This window comes from Agelaius tricolor, unplaced genomic scaffold (genome assembly GCF_023055355.1).
Source record: "Agelaius tricolor isolate 1412-34295 unplaced genomic scaffold, bAgeTri1.0.p SCAF_1, whole genome shotgun sequence".
Classification (NCBI taxonomy): Eukaryota; Metazoa; Chordata; class Aves; order Passeriformes; family Icteridae; genus Agelaius; species Agelaius tricolor.
Genome location: NW_027269261.1, coordinates 87,159,947 through 87,184,508, shown reverse-complemented (window position 1 = coordinate 87,184,508; position 24,562 = coordinate 87,159,947). Strand labels below are relative to the sequence as shown.

At 32.7% G+C, this 24,562-nt stretch overlaps 1 protein-coding gene across 2 annotated transcripts in view; it reads left to right on the top strand.

Moving 5' to 3' along the window:
• CSMD1 (CUB and Sushi multiple domains 1) overlaps window positions 1-24,562 on the top strand; it is a 1,073,555-nt gene that overhangs the window by 780,885 nt on the left and 268,108 nt on the right. For both annotated transcript variants that reach the window (XM_071442193.1, XM_071442195.1), the window contains exons 11-12: window positions 10,811-10,914; window positions 16,319-16,431. In XM_071442193.1, the coding sequence (XP_071298294.1) occupies window positions 10,811-10,914; window positions 16,319-16,431 (217 nt within the window). The remainder of the gene's footprint in view (window positions 1-10,810; window positions 10,915-16,318; window positions 16,432-24,562) is intronic.

Genomic DNA, 24,562 nt, shown 5'->3' with positions numbered 1-24,562 from the left:
CATTTTATTAGAATTAATTTTAATGGTTCAATTCCCCTATATAATATAGTTGTCTGGCTGCCAGGTGCCCACCAAACTGCTTTCTTGCTCCTCCTCATCAGGCCAGGGGGACAAAATAAGATAAAAAAGCTCATGGGTCAAGGTAAGGACAGGGAGATTGCACACCAGTTAGGCAATATAGATTCAACTTTGGGAAGATTTACAGACAATTAAAAATAGAGTAGGATGGTGAGAAACAACAATAAAAACTTTTTCTCAAGTCAAACTCTTCTGCATCCTTCCTGACTGAATGATGAAAAGGTATGGGGAATATGGGCTGCAGTCAATTCATAACAGCTCCTCTCTGCCACTCCTTCTTCACACTTGTACCCTGCTCTATTGCAGTGTCCCTCCTTTGGGATAGCAGTCATTCATAAACAGCTTGAATGTGGGTCCTTCCCACATGCTGCAGTTTATGGCTCCTTTCCTTTTTATTTTTTTCATGCAAAAGTGTAATTGTAAATTACAAAGCTTTTGTCACATGCTAAGATTCTTATTACTTCCTAGACAGCCAGTTGAATTGAATTTTAGTTTATGAAAACAATAGTAATAATAATACAGGGAATTATTTAGAAAACAATTTGGTTTTTATTTCAAAAGTAACACTTGGGCCAACAAGGCATGTTGTTGTATATTGTAAAAATAGAGTAGGAAGAAAAGCTCTAAAAAAAATGCAATTTTCAAAGTCAGTTTAAGTTAATCTGTTAATATGAATGCTGAAATTTCATATTCATAACTGCTTGCTATTCATAATGTAAGCACAGGGAAAAGTTATTTACATGTTTTTATTTAGAATGAAGTTAACCTCGATGTACTTAAATTTTGTAGTGTATAACACTACATAAAAACTTCCAGATTTATGTAAAACCTTAGTATCATGACAATTCAGTGTCCATGTAATATATTGAGATTTTATTACAGGGATATGCATTCATTCATAGTTGCCTCATTCTCATCATGTATATAAATATTTTGTATTAATAAATGTATTTACAAGCAGTTTATGTTCTAGCATTATAATTAAGAGATTTTCTATATGAAGCATGTGTTTTCTTATTACACCAAACACTTCAGGACACCAAAGATAGAATTTGTTTGTCCATCCCTAAATATCTGTTATGGTATGAGATGCTCAGGTATTCAAGGTGTTACAAGCAAGGCTGATGTGTGTGACACAGGAATATCCATGTCCCCCTAGAGAGGCAGTTAGACAAGATGCAAAGACATATATGGCAGAAAATATCTGAGTGTGGACATCTGAAAGAAAGAAAGAAACACTATATGCTGACACACTGCTTAGTTTTCCTCATAAAATTCCATAAATACAACCTTCCATTAGCACTGTAAACATACCTGCTTTATCAGAGTTTCTAACTTGGCTCAATATAGCCCAGACCTTTCCAGTCTCTATTTTAAATAGCATTAAACAGTAGTTGTTTACATTTCTAGTGAATTAATTTAACTGTCACATTGTATTTTTCTGAGGCATTTCTTTCTATAAATATTTTGGCATCTCCTTGTACCTCTGGAGGTTTTCCAGTGTTCAATTCAATTGCCTTTTTGCACCATACAGTGTGATGGCAAGATGTGTCACCCTTCTAAATGAAATAGTTTGTGCTCTTGGAACTATTATGCCACAATAACAAGAAACCAACAAGCTCAAGTACTCTTCTTCTCAAAGAAAACAGGTGTTTATGGACCTTTCTGCTACTATTCTATTGACAGATGGCTAGTACTGCAGGAAATTATCCTTAAAAGTTTCATAGCATTAGAATGCATGAAATAAAGGATTTACCCAACATGTTCTAAAAAATAATATTTGACTTAGAACTACTTAGTATGTAAGTAAATCCTTACTTATGTACTAAGGATTTCCCATAGTTAATTTTTTTGTTCAAGGTCACAAATGCAAATCTGCTTCGATATTTTGTTACTTTTATGTCCTGGACATTCCACTGACCCACATGTCATTACAAAGGTATTTGAATTCCCTTGGTGAATATTGTACAATCATATTTGACTTGGAACACATAGAATTCATTATATTTTTTTAAGTTGTCTGAAATTTGAGTATTTGCCATATTTGGTTCATGTTTCACATAAAATTTAGGTAACAAGAATTAAAATGTCAGAAAACTCTTGAGGAATTATGCTGTTAAATAAGTAATTTTCAAGGACTTGAAATTAATTGCTTTAAGGACTACACAATAATAGTAGGGCTGGGATTTAACACTTTGGATTCCCACATAGGGCTCTGTCTAGAGAATAGTTTGTGTATAGATGGATATACACCCTTGATACTTAGACTCTTCTTCATGTAGACCTTTATTTCATGTGCTCTATCAAGATTCATATGCACTTTGAATTAATTAATAAAATTAACCTACTCTTTAAAGACTTTAGGAAGAAAGACTACAGTCAAATGGGGTAAACTCAGTATTTTTCTCCTGCTTAAATTTTTAAGGCAAAAAAAATTGGTGTGCTCATTTAATAAGTGATATTCTCATCCTTTATTTAAGTCAGAGTTCTTATCTGTCAATTCATGTGATCTTAGTTTATGTGTAATTTGTTTTTAAAAAATGTTAGATGAAGTTTTTAATTTTCATATTTAAAAAACAGTATTTTCAGACCTTGTTTTGAACAACAAATCTAAAAGTATTTCTTTAAAATTTTTTGAAAAAGGTTTACAATAATAAAATTAGCACAATCAGAATTATTTTTGATGAATGGCAAGAAAATAGATACATTTTTTAAATTTAATTTTCATTTTTCAGTTTAAAACAAATGACATAGTGTTTTTTTAAAACTTGTATTTCCATATTTGTTTCCTACTGACAGTTGGAGCAGCAGCAGGAGCAAAAATGAAAGCCATATATTTGGCATTTTTCTTTGGCAGAAAATGAGAAATAGATCATCCTACTATATCAGAGAGCTGTCTAAAATTGTCCAAAAGTGATAAATTCCAAACTTCTAGTGTAAACATATGAATAATTATCTCCTCTTGCGATTCTGCTTTTTATTGTTTTAATTTTAGCTTTCAAACCTAAATCAAATTGATTGATAATTCATTAAAAATATGTCTCTCATAAATGTGAAATATTCATTGGACTTAAATTTTAATGCTGTATACTCTTCTGTGTACTTAGAAATGGTAACATATTTGTATACATATCAAACAAACAGAAAAGAGATGAAGGAAAATGTTTCAATGATTAAGATGGCAAAGTGAAATTCAACATGATGTTTAGACACTATAGCTGAAGTTTAAAATCTAACTTGGCAACAAGCTGCTTCTCTGACTGAGTAACAGATTGTGGCAGCTCTGTTAACTCTGAAATCATCATTGTGGGATTTTTTTTAATGTCTCCCTCTACAGAAGAAACAAAACTGTGACTAAAAATGTGCTCATTCCCTTACTGTGGATGTATTTAAATTCCTTAATTAGATGATTAGTTATAGATCTATTTTACATAATTAACAGCTACCACTAAAAATGGCACTTCATAGTAGCAAGAATTTTATTATTCTCATTGTTGCAATTAATTCTCTATTTTTTTTATGGGTTTATTTTCCAGCCACTGTGTGTCCATCTTTTTTATCCTATATATCAGAAAGTTCTTCCTTATTGGAGTAATCTAATATTAGTGCCAAATCACTTCATAACTTTTACTACATAAACAAAATGAGCTGATTTTTCTTAAGATTGTTCTTATTGTTTTCTTCCAAAGATCTCAGATTATTTGGCCTAAATTAACTTGCTGAGGAAGGGATATGTTGGTTATGGCAAGTACATTCAAAGTTATCTATGGTAACAATGGCAATCTAAAGAAAGAAAGCTGTGGGTAAAAAGACAATCTGTGTTTACTTACCTGAGAAATGTTCCAAGCATGGGACAATCACCTGATAATAGTCATCATAAAACAAACTGTAAGATTATTATTACTGTTGTTTTTATTGTTGCTGTTATTGTTGTCGTTGTTGTTATTTTACTTTTTTCCTCCTTTTTTTACATACTGTGCCAGCATTATTGGTTTTACATTACTACTATTATATGATATATTATTACTGTTATTTCCTTCTTATCTTTGTTTCATTTCTACCAGGTGTGGTTATTAGGTTAATTTTCAAGTCATTAGTGGAGGCTAAAGGGAAAATAAATTCCTGAGAATGAGGAATATATATTATAATGTCAATATTGAAAAACAAGCACATTTCTTTTTATAATTGCTTCTTAAGTAACTGCAGTTGTTGGATAATGGTAGTGCCAAAAGCCTTCAACATTTCTTTAAAATAATGAATAAAATAATCCAAGTGTTTTCAATAAACTTGTAGTCATTCAATAAAAACTAGAGGTATTAAAATTTTACAGGACAGGCCCTTCTATTGGCATCAATTTTATTTTGTCTGGTTGGAGCCTATCTCAGCCTGGTAATTGCAAGTTATTAATTTTGCATCTTATTAATTGCACCTTTACCCATGCCGAATTATGAATAATATGGCTGGGATAAATATTTTGCTTTATTTAAGGGCTTTGAGGGAAAATGAATAACTTGATTTACAAAGGAATATGAAAAAAATTATGCCATCTTTCACAATAAATCACCCATAAAATTTATGCATTAGAGTTACCTAGTTTTATTACTATATAGTTAATTTTTTACATTTCCTCTTCCTCTGGATTTTGGCCATAATTACATTCCACTTAAAAATTCAAGAGATATCACTGTAGGAGGGGTGGGCTAGGGAAAGAGTGGAGTTTTGAGAGTTTTCTCAAAAAATCCTTCTTCTATGTGTTCTCTAATACTGGCAACATCTTTTGAAATTGCTTCTATATTATGTTGTTCTTAAGTGAAGTAGGTGCTCCAAACCTTGGCTTAAAGCTCTGCTTTCAGAGTCTGGCTCCATTCTTCTAAAAATTAAAAAAAAATATTTAGAAATCTGAAAGACTGTAGCAGTATTTCCATGTTTATGTCTATAGAAAAAAAATTGAATGTTATGTTACTTTCAATATTTACAGAGCAGCAGGGAGAAGATGCAAAGCAGGAAAATACTGTTACATTTGAAGGAAAATACTATTACACTAAGTACTGTTACATTTGTCAATGAAGTGGAATAACCTATTACAGTTGCAAACAGCTTTTATAAAAAGACTTTATAACTAACACATTTTCTTTTTATTATTTTAAAATTTCTAAACATGGATGCCCAGGACTGTTTTATTTTCTGATTTTAATGTATGCTACTATAGTTTTACTCAGGCAACAAATTGTCTCACTGTATTTTCTCATCTTTAAGAGATATTCCTTCAAGGAGGTCCTGGATTGTATTTTTTTTCTTTTTTTTTTTGTGGGTTGGTTATTTGTTTGGTTTTGTGGTTTTGGTTTTTTTTTTCTTTTCTTGGTTTGGGTTTGTTTTTTGTGGTTTTTGTGGGGATTTTTTGCTTGTTTATGTTGATTTGTTTGTTTTGGCGGGTTTTTGTCTGTTTTTCTTTGGGTTTTTTTTGTTATTTTGGTTTTGATTTTTTTGTTTGGTTTTTTTTGTTTGTTTTTTTTTTTGTTTCATTTTTGGGGATAAGATACACTTCTATTAGCATTGATGCTGTTTTGAAGTTGTTGACTTGATCTGCTTGTAAATATAACAGATATCTTATGGGGAGTTTTCATTTCTTCTTGCATCTTAGAAAAAAATTCACTTCTCTTGCTTAATACTTTCTCTTTACTTGATGCATACATTTATAACATATATAAGTAATAGTAAAATAGTAAAATCGTTTTAGTAGTGAAAGAACATGCACACCTAGGTGTTTAGGAGATGTAGCACTGCCGTGTGCCCTATTGCTTCCTCCAGGCAGAATGTCCATACAGGCATTTCCTACAACTCTGGTGCTGTTTTTATCCATTGCTTGCAACAGCAATTATGCCAGCAGAAATACGAAGTATGGAAGTATCTAGGATAAAGGAAAATGTTTCAAATGAAAAACTAATTATGAAAAATTCACTTGTAGAACTTTTGTATGGGTACCTCCTTGGATGTCTTGTATTTTTAAGCTTTTACTTGTTTTCTGTTTTCACAGTCTATTTATCTAATAAGAAGTAATCATTCTGAATTGCTTATAAGGGAATTTTGTCTCATACCTTTCAGAAAGCAAATAGGATCATTCTTCTGTAAGAAGAATGTAACTGATCATCCAGGAATAAACATAATATGTTTGGAAGCAATTTTCATGTTTCCAGTTTTTCTAAATGAAAATTAATTCTTTTCTTCTTTTGATCTGTTTGTATTAAGCATATGTAAATGGTGATGGTAAAATTAGTATTACTGGAATTTTTAATTGCAAAACAAAACTAAATCTGGATAAGCACCACAGAGCTGCTTTTTTCCTCTCTTGGTATATTAATCAGTATTGTTAAACCACATATGTAGTATATGGTGGTATATTGTGATATTATTGAATCCTCATACGTTTTTCCTATGCAGTACTCATATCTGTATTGATATATAGATACAGATATTGATATAGATATATCCATACAGTTGTCTTATATTCTTCAATCTGCCTTCTAACAAATCTTAAAAATTATTCTGACAATTCAAAGCTTAATCTACACACAAATTTTAACCAAATAGATATGGGTAAAAATTAGGTTCTCAGAGTCATCAAAACTCCCATATAGTCATTAGAAACAGTACTTCTAAGTGGTAGTTTGCTCCACTGTAAGATAGGTAATATGACTTGTGTCAGGCCAGTCTCACTCAAGGGCTTGGTAAAATTTTGGAGAAAATTATTCTGGGAATTATTGAAAAACATCTGAAGGACAACACAGTCAATGGTCACAGTGAGCAGTTCCTTGTGGGGGTGAAAGTTCTTCATGTCCTGCTTGACATACTTAATTTCCTTTTATGATAGGTTAAACCACCTAGCTGATCAAAGAACCCAGTTGATGTGATCTTTTTGGATTTCAGTATTTTTTAATACTGTGTCTCACTGGATCCTTCCAGAACTCAGCTGCATAAACACATCATGTGATGGGTGATGGATGATCAACTGGCTCGTGATTTGGACACAAAGAGTGACAGTGACTGGGATGACACCAGACTGGGGACTTGTCACTAGTGATGTTCCACAGGGCTCCATCCTCAGCCCAGTTCTCTCGCACTTTGTCATAAATGGGTGGGATGCAGGACTGGAAGGAATACTGAGCAGGTTAGCAGATGATACAAAACTGGGAGGAGCTGTTGACTCCCTCAAAGGCAGGGGGGCCCTGCAGACAGACCTCAATAAATTAGAGTACTGGACAATCACCAGCCATAGAAAGTTCACCTTGCCATAGGAAAGCCAAGTGCTGGATCCTACACCTGGGATGGAGCAATCCTGATTGTATGTATAGATTAGAAACTGGAATCAGAACTCTGGAAATGGACCTGGGGGACCTGGTCACAGAATCACAGAACCACAGAATGACTAGTTTGGAAGAGACCTTCAAGATCATCAAGTCCAACCCATGCCCTAAACACCTTAACTAAACCATAGCACCAAGTGTCATACCTAGTCTTTTTTTGATCACATCCAGGGATGGTGACTCCACCACCTCCCCAGGCAGGCCATTCCAATATTTTATCACTCTTTCTGTGGAAACTTCTTCCTAATATCCAAACTATATTTCCCCTGACACAGCTTGAGATTGTGTCCTCTCCTTTCAGTTGCTGCCTGGAGAAAGAGACCAACCCCCAGCTGACTACAGGAGCAACTTTCAGGAAGTTGTAGTGAATGATAAGGTCACACCTGAGTCTCCTCTTCTCCAGGCTGAAAAACCCCGGCTCCCTCAGTCATTCCTCACAGGGCTTGTGTTCCAAGCCCCTCACCAGCCTTGTTGCCTCCTCTGGATGCACTCAGGTGTCTGAACGTCCTTCCCAAACTGAGGGGCCAGAACTGGACACAGCACTCAAGGTGTGGCCTCACCAGTGCAGAGTACAGGGTAATAATGACCTCCCTGCTCCTGCTGGCCACACTATTCCTGATACAGGCCAATAGCAAGCTGAATATAAGTGAGCAATGCCCTGGCAGCCAGGAGGGCCAACCCTGTCCTGGCAGCATCAGGCCCGGCATCGCCAACCGGGCAAAAGAGGGGATTGTTCCTCTCTGCTCTGCACTGGGGTGGCCTCACCTCGAGTGCTGGGGGCAATTTTGGACACTACATTATTAAAAGGACATTAAACTTTGAGAGAGCATTCAGAGGAGGGCAGCAAAGATGGTGAAGGGCCTTGAGGGGAAGCTGTATGAGGAGCAGCTGAGGTCACTTGTTCTGTTCAGCCTGGAGGACACTGAGGGGAAACCTCACTGCAGTTACAGCTCCTTGTGAGGGGAGGAGGAGGGACAGACACTGATTTCTTCTCTCTGTGGTCACCACTGACAGGACCTGAGGGAATGGCCTGAAGCTGTGTCAGAGGAGGTTTAGGTTGGATATCAGTAAAAGGTTCTTCACCCAGAGCGTGGCTGGGCAATGGAACAGGCTCTGCAGGGAAGTGGTCACAGCACCAAGCCTCAGGCACATGGTGTGACTCTTGGGCCTGTCTTGTACAGGGCCGGGAACTGTACTCAATGATCCTCGTGGGTCCTTTCCAACTCAGGAAATGTTATGAGAGAAAAGTGCCATTTTCTGTCCACCAGCTGTGAAAAGTGCAATGATTAGACTGGGTGCTTACTGTTTACGCATTAAAATTTAGTTTCTATGAGTCAAATTGAAGGAATTCAAGTTAGTCCTCTTAACCATTTGAAGGTCTTTCCAAAAGATTTTGTGTTAGCATAGAATAACAATTATCATGGAAATGGAGATAACAAGGTTTTGTTTAATAGTATGTAATATGTCTTCACAATGTATCTCCCATAAAGGAATGTTTCTTGTCACATTTCCTATATGCTTAGCCAGAAGCTTAAAACTTTCATTTATGGTTTATATCCAATTACTTTTTTTCTAACTTATTTTAGTATTAAAGAGGTGAACATTCATATTTGTTTTTAAATTGTTGTATAAAAGAATTTGTGAGTCTAACCAAATGTATTATTTGGAGTCAAACCAAATGTGTTATTTAAATAATACATTACCTTATATTTTCATGGAATATTCTATTAGGTTTTTTCCTCCATATGAAATAATAATTGCATTAAAAGTCTTGCAGTTTGTTTTTTTTTTTTTTTGCCAGGAATAACTCTCTTTTTGTAGAATAATTTTTGCTTCATTTTGACTTTATTAGTCTTGATTTAATAATGAAATTTCGCATGTTAATCCCTGATATCATCTAGGAATACTAGAAGGTACATCAGAAGATGAAAATGTATATTGGTTTATCTGAAGCATATTGCCTGAAAATCATGTGATTATTGTAACAATGGACAACCAAGGCATGAGACCACACTAGCAGGGCTTTAGGAAAGGCAGATTCAAGCTGATCTCCTTTTAGATGACCCCCCCTAGTTGATGAGGGAAATGCTGTGGATTTTCTCTGCCTGTAGGCTATTTTTTGGGTTACAAACAAAAGCAACATAGTTCAATGTAAACCTCACCTAATCTAGTGGTGTAAGTTCCTCTCTACAGTTCATTGTACTAGACTTCCAATTCCAACACAGAAATGAGGTGGCCTGGCTTTCTTTTTTAATACTGAGAAAGTTTAAACAACTAGCTTAGCTTGGATGATGCTATTTTAGAGGGCTAAAATTTGATTGAGATGCATTCTGCCTTGATGATCACATAGCAATACATTTAAGTGGATGGAAAGTGTAGTTTTTCCATGTGTTTCTTCCAAAAAAGGAGCAGAATAAATCTTGTGCTGAAAACTCAAATCTGACCCAAATATTGTTTCTAACCACAAAACAGAAGAAAAATTAACTGCATCACATGCAATGGCTGATGCTGTCTGAGAGCTTATCCAGGAATATCTCTAAAAGTTAGTATAAAAATAAAATGAATAATTTTGTGGAAAATCATTGACTGTCTGCACTATCGTGTCAAGTTGTTTGCAGAAGCCTTTTGTATCAAATTACAAAAAGGTGCAATGTCCTGATATATGTGTATATACATATAAGCTGCAACTACTTGCCAATACTGAACTCTAAAATTTCATGTCTTAGAATTGTTCTTTTATAGAAACTAAGTCCATTTTCGTACTTTATTTTACCTTAAAAAATTAAAGTTTTGTAAATAACTTTTCAAAGAACTCTGAGAGGTACATTTTTAATTTTCTTGGCAATTCATGACTAGACATTATGTGGAATCACAGTTTAATGTTAGTAATTTATGCAAGGAAATTCATGCTTTTGAATTTCTGTGAACCAGCCTCCTCCATCTTTTTATGAATTGGTAGTTCATATGTTCTACCTTGTTATTGTATAATCCAAGAGATAAGAATGTTTTAATATACTTCCAATACTAGCTCTACAATTTTTATATAGTTAAAAATATATACACATACAATATATAGAGAGTTAGAAAAAGAAAATAGATTTCTTACTTCAATAATGAACAATTATCATCAGTTAGTGGTGTCTGGCATCTTTGTATCTTAGTATGTGATACTTCTGAAGCATTATGGCAGTGACTTGCTCCTAAGTATGAGAAAATACAGAATTTTCTGCACTTATGGTCTTTCTAGGTATATTTCACAAATAATTATTGTGTCATTATTTGATTTATAGTAGGCAAATGATTCAGTAATTGGAACAGGTTAGATAACATGTGGGAATTTTTGAAGTAACTGAGTTATTTAATTTTAATAGGTCATAAAGCTTGCTTTTGAAGAGTTTGAACTGGAAAGAGGCTATGATACTCTTACTGTTGGAGATGCTGGGAAAGTTGGTGACACCAGAACAGTGTTGTATGTGTAAGTACACAACTTCAAAAATTTTTCTTGGAAATTTGCTGTCATGTTGTTTCTTCCAGGCCAGGATATATCTACTTAAATTTGCAATTTTAATGTATGGAACTTGATAATTAATGTAAGCTTAAAATTCAGGTACCATCAACGAAGATTTTTCATTACAAAGTTCGCTCCAAATAATTAGTAGCATCTTTATAGGCTTTAACATTAGAGACTAAAAACTGCAAATTGAATTTTTTAAAATAAAAAATAATGCTTCCTTTAAAAAACAGCTACCTTTATGACTGTATTTGTATTCACAAGCAATTTAGGGAATTATAAAAGGTTATATTTCAGTGAACAGAAGATACAATTTGTGTAAAAATAAAAGGCATTGATTGATTTAAAATTTCAATATTCAAAATTGGATTTGTATATAAAGTTTTAATGAAAGGACATAGTCCACTTTTCAGTAAATTTAAACATGCTTTGTGGAATAATATAATATAATGTAACATATTGATGGTGTAGGAATTTAGATAAATTTGAAGGAAAATTCCAGACTAGATAGCTACTCTTAATTTACAGCTCTTCAGTAGTGTCTGGACTAATGGAAATAATAGAAACTTGTACAGATTAATTCATCTCATCTACCTTAACCATCTCATTTTTGTTGCATATGCTATTTTTTTCTTACTGCATAATGAGATCTTGTGGTTAACAAGATATTTTGGCTGCCACTTTTAGAGGGTTAAGCTATCATGTGAATCCTGGTCACCAAACACAGACCAAAATTACAAATTTGATAAATTATCAATGACTAAATAAGAGAAATTAGCAGCAATTATGCCATAATAACATTACTGTCTTTATCCAACAGATAAAAATCTGTTGGATAAAGACAATATTGAACATATTTGATAAAAAAATCCAATGTAGTTTTATATTTTGAGAGTGTTTTAATTCATTAAAATAATTGCCATTTAGTTTCCTTTACTTAGTTATAGCAAATGAGTGCTCTTAACACCCACACATTTTATTTTAAATAAACTAGAATGCTTTTATAGGGAGAGATCTGAGGACAATATTTCCATTACATGTATTGGCTTATGAATATAGAGATATATTAATTGTTAATATCTCAACTGTCTTATCAAAGTTCTTAGAAAACTCCTAGTTTAATTTGGCTGAAAAGTATGATGAAGAATTATTGAATTATTTGCTCAATGCTTGTTTTTCTTGGTTTGCAATACCAAGTATCTGCTACTGAGTAAATTGAATTCTATATTCTGAGTATCTGAAAAAGGAAAAAAGAAAAAAAAATTAAAGCAGACAAGGAAACTCCCTGTTTTGAAGGCTTGCACATTATACTAACAAGAAAAACATGAATTGGGAATGCGTAATGCGTTTCCATGCCTAAGTTTATTTTTTCTTGTATTTTGCAGACCAGTTGTATAATGCAACAGCCCTTCTGGTGAGGTTGATCTAATTACTTGTAACTATGACAAAAGGGTTTGCATTTTTTTTCTTTTTTGAATTGGGATACATTTTTGCTCATAGAGAGTGCAAAACTCCTTAAGAGTCAAGTCTTTAAGTAGGAAATTTGCTATCCTAAACTGTTAGTTGTTTTCTACACTGTGCATACTTCATATGTCAAAACTTGCCAAAATTATGTCAAAATTAAAACTAGGTGTCAATTTTCTTTTTTTTTACCTTTCCATTTGAAGCCATTTAGCCTGTGACTACCTAGTTCACATCTATTTTCCATGACTATGCAAAAAATAAAAATAGAAATTAAAAATATTATTTTCTCATATTAATTGCTATTTAATAAGCAGGACTCCATAATAACATCACCTCCTATAGCTTTTTTTAACTTTAATAACATTCTAAAAATTCTGTAGCAGACATCCACTTCTAAATCCATCACTGGTATTTCTAGAACTAGTACAATGGTCCCACTAGAGACACACTTTAATTCTAACCATTTCTTTAATATATTTTTTTGACTAAAATAGCAACTGTTTTATCCATATTAGTCTACAGCCCATCCTGTAGGATTATGGTACAGTGTTGGTCCTACTATCTTTATTGTAAATTGTATGTTTGATGAAAGTGAAATCTATGCAAATAAATTTAGCTGCCTTTTGGGTAGTAAAATTAGCATTACACTGAAAATCATTTGAGAAACGAAATTATTAATAACTGAAATACACTCGAATACAGGAAGGCCCAGGGACAAGTCTCATGATAATTAATAATGAATCTGAATTTCTATTGAGACAACGTTCTTGAAGTTATTAAACACTGGATTGTATCATGTATTATGAAATATGTTATACTTAAACAGCACCACAGATATGTGCCATTTCAATTGCTGTTCAGAAGGGTCTTCTGTAAATGTAAAGTAACATCTCTCATAAAACACTAGGTCCACTTGTAGATATATTATCATAAGAAAGTTCATACCTAAATGTCAGAGTGATTTTCTTATCAAAATTTTTTATTAGTTGGTTGTAATAACATCTGTTATATTTAATGAGCTTTCAGCAGCACCTTGCAGTTTCTTATTCATCCCAGGAGAATGAAGGAGCTTAGAGTGAAGACTTTTCTAGCTAGATTTAATTTCTAAATTTCTCAGGGCATCTTAAAGAAATAATACAGCTTTTCTTACAGTCTTCAAGCTTCTGTTGGCAGACAAAATGCCTGAATTTCTGCAGAAATTATGCAGAATATCACTGTAGAATCCCATGCATTTGATTCTAAAACTTTGTAGATTTTCTGATTTAGTTGCAGATGGTCTGTTCTTGAGATGATTACAGACTGGGAAAAACTTGGATTCAGTTACAGCATGTGTTGATAGACAGATCTGCATTCCCTAAAGATTTGATCTGCTTTATCTTCTCTCCTAGCTGAAGGATGTAGTTCTATCTATGGAGGCATTCTCAAGGAATAAAACCAAACAGAAACAACAAAACCCAAACTAAACCAGCAAACAAAACAAAACAAAAAAACAGACAGAAATTACCACCATCAGAAATAACTCTCCATTTTATTGATTTCTGCTTTTGGCTTCTTTTTTCTTTTTTTTTTTTTTGGGGGGGGGGGGGGAGGGAAATTGTTTTCTCCCACTTCCTTCCCTTCCAAAAGTTTTGGCCCTCTTCCTATACACCAAGATGTGAATCTGAGGGAGCGATTGTATTTTGTTTGGTTCATATCTATCATCTATGGATAGACCACTGACATTTTGAAGGAAGGAGGTTCTTCCTATTTGATGAGTTTACCTTTTTCAGTTGTGGCTTTTCTTTTTTCTCTTTTTCTTTTTCTTTTTCTTTTTCTTTTTCTTTTTCTTTTTCTTTTTCTTTTTCTTTTTCTTTTTCTTTTTCTTTTTCTTTTTCTTTTTCTTTTTCTTTTTCTTTTTCTTTTTCTTTCTTCCTTTTTTTTTTGCTTGCATTCTGTAGAGACATTTATATTAATTGAAAATATTCCATCGTACTCATAAAGACTTAGAATTTTCGAGTTCGTCTTATCTGTGTTCAGAAATTATCAGTGTAGGTCTCATACATTAATCACATTACCAAGTATAAAGAGAGCCATTTAAACAGTTGTTAGTTGTCCTGCAATAGGTTTACACATCTAAATAGCCACTGAGAAATTTTTGCAAAAAAGTCGCAAGTTTCCAGTTGTCCTTCAATGTATATGCCATCTTTGTGGTTTTTTTCTTTGTATATGTATTTCTGCAGGTGTCTCCTATACTACTTTTGTTTGTTACTCACTGTCTGGTGGGGTATTTTCCTTTCCTAAGCTGGTTATATTATCAATTTAAATGAATGTCCCAACTTTATCAACATTCATTATTTTATCAGCAAGAGAATGTTAGGTATTCTGACTATACCTAGCATCACTTTGAAGCTGTACAGCTCCCAATTAATTTAGTAATCAGCTCAGTTTTCAGACTAAGCAGCTGCTTTATTTTCATTCTTACACAGGTCAAACTGAACAACCTAGCTATTTATCATTGTTTCCTGATTTCCTTACTTATCCAAGCTAAGCACTGTTTGTGTGTTTGCATATGCTGAGTTATAATGGATTTTTTCCTTTCCTTTTCTGCACCTATAGTATCAAAATAATCAAATACTTACGAGGGTCATAACCAGAAATCTTATAGATCATATTAGAGCAAACTCAGCCATTACACAGTTCCAGGTGCTGTGTTCAGTAGTAATGAGTAAGCCCATTCTTCTCATAAGGGGATTGTGGTTTTAAATTTTATTTTCAATATATCTGAGTAAGAACCCAAATTATTGCAGATATGGGATATGATCACTTTTTCATAACCTTGATTGAAGACACAGAGAATTCCTATAACTTTTCTCATGATTCCTCTGTTCTCACCTTGTTTCTGCTCAGCCTCTGCTTTTATTATGTCTTTGCATTTAAGTTTTAACAGTATTAACATCTGGTTTACTATATTTAAATAATATGTTTTTAAAATAATCCATACACTGTTTTCTTGAGATATTCTGCTTCTAGAACATCTTATCTTGGTTTGGCACATCATCAGTTTTACAGATGCCTATTTGTTTTGCATGATCAAGACTGAGGGCTGGAAGAAAGAGAATTTTCTGGTTTGTATCTAATAAAAGTTTAGTTAGTGAGAGTCTACCGCCACTTTTTATGTGTGACTTTCCCACTGCTTTTTGTAAAACTGTATGCCTATTACCTAGATCTGAATGGTTGTTCAGGATTAGAACCTCATTATGCACTTGTTTTTCACTGTTAAGAAGCAATCTTTCCTAATGATTCTTTTTGGCAGACAATTATTCTGGTATCAGAATTGTAGATGTATAAGTGACACTACTGACAAGTGCTGAAGTTTTATGATGGGATTCACCAGTTTGCCTCATATGTGTTGTATACTGCACTGTATTTATCTATACAGACTTATCACACATTAATGTGAGAGAAAGAGCAGTTTCCCTGTAATTTGAGAGGTCACTCTGAGTTATTTGAATGGAGTAAATGTGATGGTAGTATGTTCTGGACACACAGGCTGTAAGGCATGTAAAGCAATTTTCTTCACTTTTAAAAAGCATGGCAGAAAACCAATACTGACCCAAACAGGTGAAAACTAATTCATTCAGTCACTCTCATCTCTCACAAGTTAATTACTTAATGGAAACTTTAGGTAGGAACAGCTTTATTAGAAGTGTTTAATTATTGTAGAATGCAGTCATTCAAAATATTATTTTCTATTACTTTGCATTGTTCTATTTCATATAGAATAGTTCATTTTATCAGAAAAACAAGTGATTAGAAGAGGATGTGAATAGCTTAAAACCCAGTGTTTTGTGCTAGTGGTGGTGATAGTAGTAGTACTAGTAATTTATGCATCTACAAATAACTTTGCCATTTATCCTACATACAGACTCACTGGATCTAGTGTTCCTGATCTAATTGTGAGCATGAGCAACCAGATGTGGCTTCATTTACAATCTGATGACAGCATTGGCTCACCAGGATTCAAAGCTGTTTATCAAGGTATGAGCTAAGTTAACTATTTTAAACTTATGTTGTAGCTTACTTCGTTATATCCCAACAAATTAATTTCAAATAGGCATTTAGTCCTTTCACAAACTGAATAGGTTTTATGCTTTCTCTATTGTCAATTAATAGAAAATGACATGAATTTTCAAATATCTACAAATAACTAAAAATATTTGCAAGTAAAAATGAAATTTACTGTTCTAATACTTTTTGCTGGGAGGTCAGTAGGAGCTACAAATTTCTAATATATTTGAAAGGTCCTAAATTTTATATTCTGCTAACCCATTTTACATTGGATACTATTTGGAAAATATTGTTAATATTCTAAGACTTTTTGTGGTCTTAGTTTTTATGAAACTTATTTTCATGCCTCACTAAGAATCTTCACAGACCTCAGTCAAAATTAGTCTTTAATGAAAATAATGGAACAGATATATTGTATATTATTGTGGAAATTAGGAAGTTATATAGAATTGTGGAAATTTAACTAAAGAAATTATCTAAGTTACCCTAGCCTCATTTGTGTTGCTTCTGTCTCAAATAAATGAGAATCTTTGCAATATAAATATCTTGGGTTGTTAGTTTTTTGGTTTTTTTTTGATGGTGTGAAATTCAGTACCTTCTGAACTTGATTAATTGTATTAAAAAATACCTGCTGATATCTCTTATTATGCATTCATGTATTGAATTTTTCCCTTTTCAATAGGTTGTATAGACCTGCAGCTAAAAAGAGCTCTTTCTTATTAACATCTGGTATCATTTTCTGTTAATTTCCATGTTAATTAGTTCACCTTAAGGATAAGGGAAAACACTTGATACTATTTTCAATAGTACCTTATGGGCACATATGATGAAAATTATTTGATAACAATCTTGTCAAAATTAGTTTTGTACAAAAGATGCCGCAAAACACTGAGAGATTTTCACAGTTCAGAAACTGAAAATAACTGAATTAGAAGAGTGGGAGTGCTCCTTAAACATTGTCCATAAACTGAAGTACTCTAAGCGTTTCACTTCATTTCTAGTTACCTTACTGTTTCAGTACCAAAACAGGCAAAATAAAGAATAGAAAGTTATGGAGATGTTAACCTCAAGTTTAGAAAGGTATACATTTATTGCACTAAGAACATTAAGGCTTGCCTGAGCAGCTTTTTAGAAGTAGGGTCTGTGGCTGTGACATATTCTGAATGTTGAAAGGAACAGGAAGGGGAAATATTCCCCTGTGGTCAGCCAGGAAACATGGTGGTACTTCTCCACACCAATAGTTTTCTACTAGTGATGTCTCCTTTGAGGCAGGTGGTGATGATAGCAGTGATTCGGGTTATATTGCCACCATTATTTTTCCCTAAAAAAACTGTCTTTCTTTGGGACTCACTCAAGCTCACTATTTGTTATTCTCACTCATTGTACTGATTGGAGCATGATAATCAGATCAACTGTTTTACATTCATAGTTTAAGTTTCTGTGAGCACATATTGCTGGATAATATTTGAGTGTTTTAATTCTTATTATCTACTTCTTTTATGCACCATGTTTTGGTTTTCTTTAATGTGAACTGAAATCAACAAAATAAGGAAAACAGAGGAGAAAGAAGGTGTGATTCTTGTGAGGGTGGCAATCACTTCCCATGAGAATCCTCCATAACAACACTACTGAGATTTGCAAGTCCATGGCCATGAGAATAACCATATGAGAACAAGGACAATTACAGAGGCTTTTGAAACACTGTCGTAATTGCTCAAGTGTGATGTACAAGAACTGTGAATGAAAAACCAGGTGCAAGCTTGTAGCCCTTCTATGGCTAAGACATTAAGGAATCTTAAGATATTGTGCCATGCATTAAGCCTGTATAGTTACACAGCTCAAGTATGTTTTATTGCATGAGCACAATCACATACTCTTTATCTAATTACTCTTTATCTTACCCCTTCTTGTCCTTTCTGTCATGATTTTATCTTCTCTACTCAAGTAATTTCTAGGATTTGTGTTTATTTAGAAAATATGTTGTCTTTAAAATTTTCATTTGTGAAATATATCCAGTGGAAATAGTGATTATAAAGTGGGGAGAGTGTTGGCAAAAGTTATGTATCTGAAATTTACACTGTTTCCTCAAACCTTCATAATTTCCTCAAAATTATGGACCTTCTCATAACCCTATGAAAAAGTTCAAAATTTTAAATTTTATATGTCAGATGATATATTTTTTCTGCTATAATTTCTTTCTGGTACTTCTAATGTAAATCAATCTGTTGTAATTTCTGTATTTGTCTAATGATGTTATTTTAGTTATGGAGTTCAACCTCTTACTTCTGGGGACTTTCTGCAAACACCTGAAGTATATAATGTGCATTTTGCAGTAGCAATAGCATCTCTTTGATGAAGTATATTGTTATCATTTGGCAGTTGGATTTTGGCTTTCAGTCTTGTTTTCCAACCAGTTATGGGTTATTCTGCATTTTTTTAGTTTTGCAAGTCAATTTCAGAATTCTAAAGTGTGAAATATTTACAAGTTCAAAAATATAGGAAATGTTTTAAGATGAAGGCGAATTATAGATGTTTTTCCCTTTTTCATTTCAATGGTCTCATTAGTTTTATTAGACTTTTCTCATCTTTTATTGTTGATGAAACTTTTAACCATCTGCACTCTCAATACATTTCCTGCTTTAGGCTAAGTATAAAGTTTAAACTTTTATCCTGTCACAACATGCCTAAATAATGTCCTTCCCCTTGTTTAGCAGTCAAAAGAACCTGTCTAAAAATAGAATCTCATTTTAATTGTGAGAAAGTTAATAGATTGTGACATGTAACCTCAAGGACACTATCTTTGTGATTGCAGTTAGCTAAAAAAAAGGCAAACTGCAGTCTTTGATGCCTTATACATGTTCTGTAGACACAAAGTAAAGGACATCCTTATTTGAATCTTTTTTCCCAAAAAGTTGTGAGTTTTGCTCAGTATTGAAACATGATTTCTCACATTCTTGGGATATATTTTACAGCTTAGTACTGAATCTTGACTTTGTATCTATTTTTTTTTATATTACTACTTAAATAATGTCATAGTATATATAGAAAATTCTTACATTAACTGAACTTCGTCTCACTTTAATTATTAAGAAAGGATATTAGTGATGCAGTTAATCTATCTTACATTATTAGCATGTTCACCTAAAAACAGCATGAAATGATGCTTGTAAATGAACTGATATGCATAACAGATTTTATGTATGAATACTAAATTTAATCCTATTTACAATTTGCCTATGGGATTAAGGTCAGGATAATGCAGCATGTTACTGTGACAGCAGGCTTTGTGGCAGTATCAAACAGTGGTGTTAGTTTGCAGTTGCAGCCAAAAAAAGGACTGATAAGATGAATATGTGCCTGAGTTTGGCTTATTCCACTCATTTAATGGGTGTGCCACATCTATATAAAGGTGCTTTATGGCTGTCAGGATCCAAGGTGGATCGTGCAGCCAGCTGATCATTAGGCTGCTTCCATGCTTGTGGTCCTATTGGCTGTACCATACTGACTTAAAAGCACATGACAGCTTGAACTTTTAGGTGTGAATATTTTATGACTTTATTATGCTTGAGATGTTTCTCCCATTCAACCCTGTGAACCTGTAATTCTGATAAAAATATTTAATCTTTTGACTTCCAGACTTTATGACAACAAGTATAACATCTGTTTTATAACCTGTTTAGAATTTATTTTTTATTCCTGACTTTACATGGTTATGTAAAGCAATTAAGTTATTTCACTAGCCAATCCTTTAGTTCATAACAGTGTTATAAAACAAATCTGGTGACTTAGTGATATAATTCTAGCATTTTATGTAATTTGAAGTTATTAACAATTCTCGGGGATGTCAGGAAGTATATCAGCTCCTGCAAGCAGCTGAAAATGTCAGACTTACAACCTTTATTTGTACTGATGTTCAACTGAGCAGTTAAGCTTGTAAGCTCTTCATTGTGATTGTTTGGAAGAAGATTCTTCTTTCCACTTGAGACTAGTAGAAAAATACTTTCAAAAACATATTTCAGTTGGTCGGATAAATGTCAGTTATCTTTTTGTATACAATTACTTTATATAGCCATGTAAAGTATTAGTAAACCTTAAATCAGTATAGTTTTTTACAAAAAAATAACGACCTTATAAATGTTATTACACTACGAATTTTGATATAAAACTTTGTTACTGCTTGGAGGTTTAATAAAACCTGTGCTGAAAAAATAAATGGAATTAAGACTTTCACAATTGGACATGCACACAGGGAAATCATTATTTACAGTGTAATGCTTGGAAAGTAAACAGATATAAGTAATTCAGTGAAAACTCTGAGTTTCTTTTGCTTTAACCTTTTCTCTCTTTCATAAATTTAACATATATTAAGTTTTATTCCTGTGTTAGGTTTGTATGTGTTATAATTTAGAACATTATTCAAATGTGTCTTTCTTGAGTACAGGCAATAAATATGTTTCATGTGAATATTTTTATTTATTAAAGCTACTTGGTTCTGTGAAGAACTGTCAGAGTTCCATCATAATACTGAATGAATGGTTTGTAGTGATACAAAGGGCAGGTTATTTTTTTTGGATGGGCAAATGTCAGTCACTTAATTTCTGCCACAGTGTATTATCAATCATTTTCAGAAGCTTTCCTATGTTTTTGTCTGACCTTTTTAGAGTATACTGTTCAGATAAGCCTAGAACAGGCATTTCTCCTTTACATCATACCTGAATTTTCTTTCAATAAATAAATAGTACCACCAGTAGGTTACTAATGGAGTGAAAAGAGGCACACTTAGTTACTGAAAATTACTGCAGCAGTTTCAATTTTTAATAGTGGGAATATGTTTGCCTGAGTTTTGTATAATATTTTGGGTGGCAGACAGGACACACTTTTCATCTAGAAAATACACATGAGCCTAAGGAACATAATATAATAGTGATATGCTTTAACTTGTTGAATGTTTTGCATATTCATATATTAGCAGACTGTAGTGGATAAGAACAAATTTCTGTCTCTGCCACAATCCTTTACTAAACAATCCCAAACAGAAACTCAGTGAAGAGAATAAATAGGAGTAAGCGTGTAGCACCCTATAACTCATTCTCCCTCCAAAATTAACAAAATTACAAACCAAAAATGGCTAGATTGATTACAAATTTGTTAATAATTTTTCCTTTTAAATTTTTATATTAATTGTGTAACTCTGCTTCTTATGTCCTATTTTTATTAAAGGACTTTTCAGATCTTGATATCATTATGCTGAACTGTGCTCCACAGAAATACAATCAGTGTCTGTTACTCATCTCAGTCAGCTTAAAGATTGACATTGATTTGTTCAGTTATGCTGTTTAACAATGTATTAGCCTCTTTTGCTATAGCCTTTAATACAATGCATTCTATTGTGCCGATCATGGACATTGTCAATATGCTGCATAAGAAGATGCATGGTAAAGGAATTAAGGAATATCTTTATTAATGTGTCCATTATTTTAAATTCAAAATTTTAAAAGTAAAATACCCTAAAACTCTTGGTACTTTCCATATTTACAATTTGATTAGGTACAGCCAACATACAGCACGTGTGTTCTTTCTTAGTTATATGACATGACTGGAGCTGGAAAGCTGCTGCCTCCCTTCCCCTCCAGACTGCAGCTGACTGATGACACATACCTGTATTTATATCTTTTCAGCTATTGATTTAACAGATTAAGTTTAAACCCTTTGTTTGCTTCTCTTCATAAATTATTAAACGTTGAAACAATAATGTGTCTCTGAATAAGAGAGAATTCTTATGTTTTAACTCAGCCAGTGAAGACCATTCTGTTGGTCAAACTTGTTTGGAAAGAAGTTTAAGATAATAATTAAACACATTCTGTGTAGAAAACAGTCAGATATTTTTATAGATTTATTGTTTCATATTTTTTTATTCAATATTCATTATGTTTGACCTTAACATGAATGTTATTCCCAGACTTTAAACTTTCAACTAAGTTTTACCATGGCTTTTAAAAAGAATTATTAACATTTGATGATTTTTTCAAAGACTAGGAACAAATTGTAAAAATAAAACTAGTATAGAATAAGATTCTTGTATCATATATTTGAGCGATAAATATAGGTAATTATTTCTGGTAATTATTATGATCTTTTGGAGACTTTTTTGTTTCTTGTTTTACTTCTGACAGGTCTTTCTTTGTACTTTTTTCCTTCTACTGAAAGCAAACAAGAATTGGAACTGAACAGTTTAATCTAAGTGTTTAAAACATAAATCCTAGTCTTTGCTTCTTAGCAGATACAGCTAAATTTGAATGTTTGATCAACAATTTAATAATTTTAGGTAAACAGAAATAGGTGTTTTACCAGTTAAAACTTTCTCTAATTTTTTGATATAGAAAACGTTGCAGTGTATGCACCATGAACTTAGCTGTCCACTGATGTTGCTTAAGAACACAGTCCTTTCACTCTTTAGGCCAAAAGAATTCTCTTTTAGTAATTTGCCTTATTTAATTCATAAAGTGGTGACATAATCAGAATTTCCTGTTAATATGTACAACTGAGATTGTTTGGAATTCATAAGCACCTTCCATTCATTTATAAAGTTCCTGTAAATAATGGTCAGACAGAAAGATGCATCATTACTAGACAGCAATGGATAGCATGTTATGATTTTTTTCTTTTGAATAAGAATACTTATAGAGCATTTTATTTTTCTGCCAGTTTTCTGTACCTTTTTACTACAAGGTTCAAACCATGAGAACTATACTGCCCAATCATTTTGAAGCCTTTGGATGCATGACACTCACTCTATGGTTTCAAAAATCAAACACTTATTTTAAATGAGTAAATGTTCATATTGTCTCACCAGTAGTGATGCTGGGTATAAGCTTTATTTTTATGTCTGTGTGACTTTAAGTAAACATCCTTTTTCAAATAGTAATGAAAGAATTATTAAATGATATGATGACTGACACTGTCAGTCAGTTGGTCTGTATCAAAAGAGTTGTAGAAACATTTAGGTTGAAAAGAAGCCTGAAGTTCATTGTGTCCAATTATTAACCTAGCATTGCTACTATGGATGCTTTTTTAAAGAACATTCTGATTGATCTGTGAGAAGTGATGTTATCCCTGAAGTCAATAAACTTGAAAGAAAGCAATTTGAAGTCAATAAACTTGAAAGAAACTTGTTTTAATAAGCTTGATAAATATTTAATTTTCCCCTCTAAAGCAAAATGCAATATTATTGCAATTTTTCCTAAAACAATTATTTATATGGAACAAAAAAAAACATTTGAGTCAGACTTTGGCTCACAGAATTTTCTGTGCATGTATGTGCATGATGTCAGCATACTACATTCTTTTTGTGATACAACACAGGGTAACTTTATAAAAAAATAGTAAATGAATATTCTTATTATAAGCTGAAGAAAAAGATAAAATGACCCTAAGACACTGTACACAAAATCCTGCTTCCAATCAAAACTTTATAGTAGACATTTTAAAAATACATATATATGTATTTATAGATATATAAAGGGTATTTCATATATTAGAATAATTTCAAAGAATCTGTATAATCTCTCCCCTCAAAATTTACCCAAAATTTTTCATATTGTGGTTTTTTTTTGTATGTGTATTAGAATACATTTTATACCACAAAATTAATTCAGTAAATTTTGCATAAACTTTTAAAATAATACACCTAATCTTATATTTACTGTTATTGTATATAAAGACCATGTTCTGTTTTTTAAGATAACCCAGCTGTAAAAGCTGATATTCTTTTGATGAAAAACAGTGATAAAACCCTGCGAATAGGAGCTACCTTTATTTTCTGAAAATGTCCCTTACATCTGCAAGCAGATGCTCATAAATGTTAAAATGAACAAGTTCCGATAAATTTAAAGTAGATGATTTAGCTGAATAATCTACCTTAAATCCCTATGTAAGTGCTCTCCTTCAGTGACATTTTGACCTTTCATAACTACAATTCAATCTTCTTTGAAAGAAGAATACAAATCCACTGGAGAGGATTAAATCACAGTGATCTGAGGACAATGGCACACCTGAGTGAGCAGTTTTGTATCAGCAATGATAAGAGAGACAGGGAGACTGA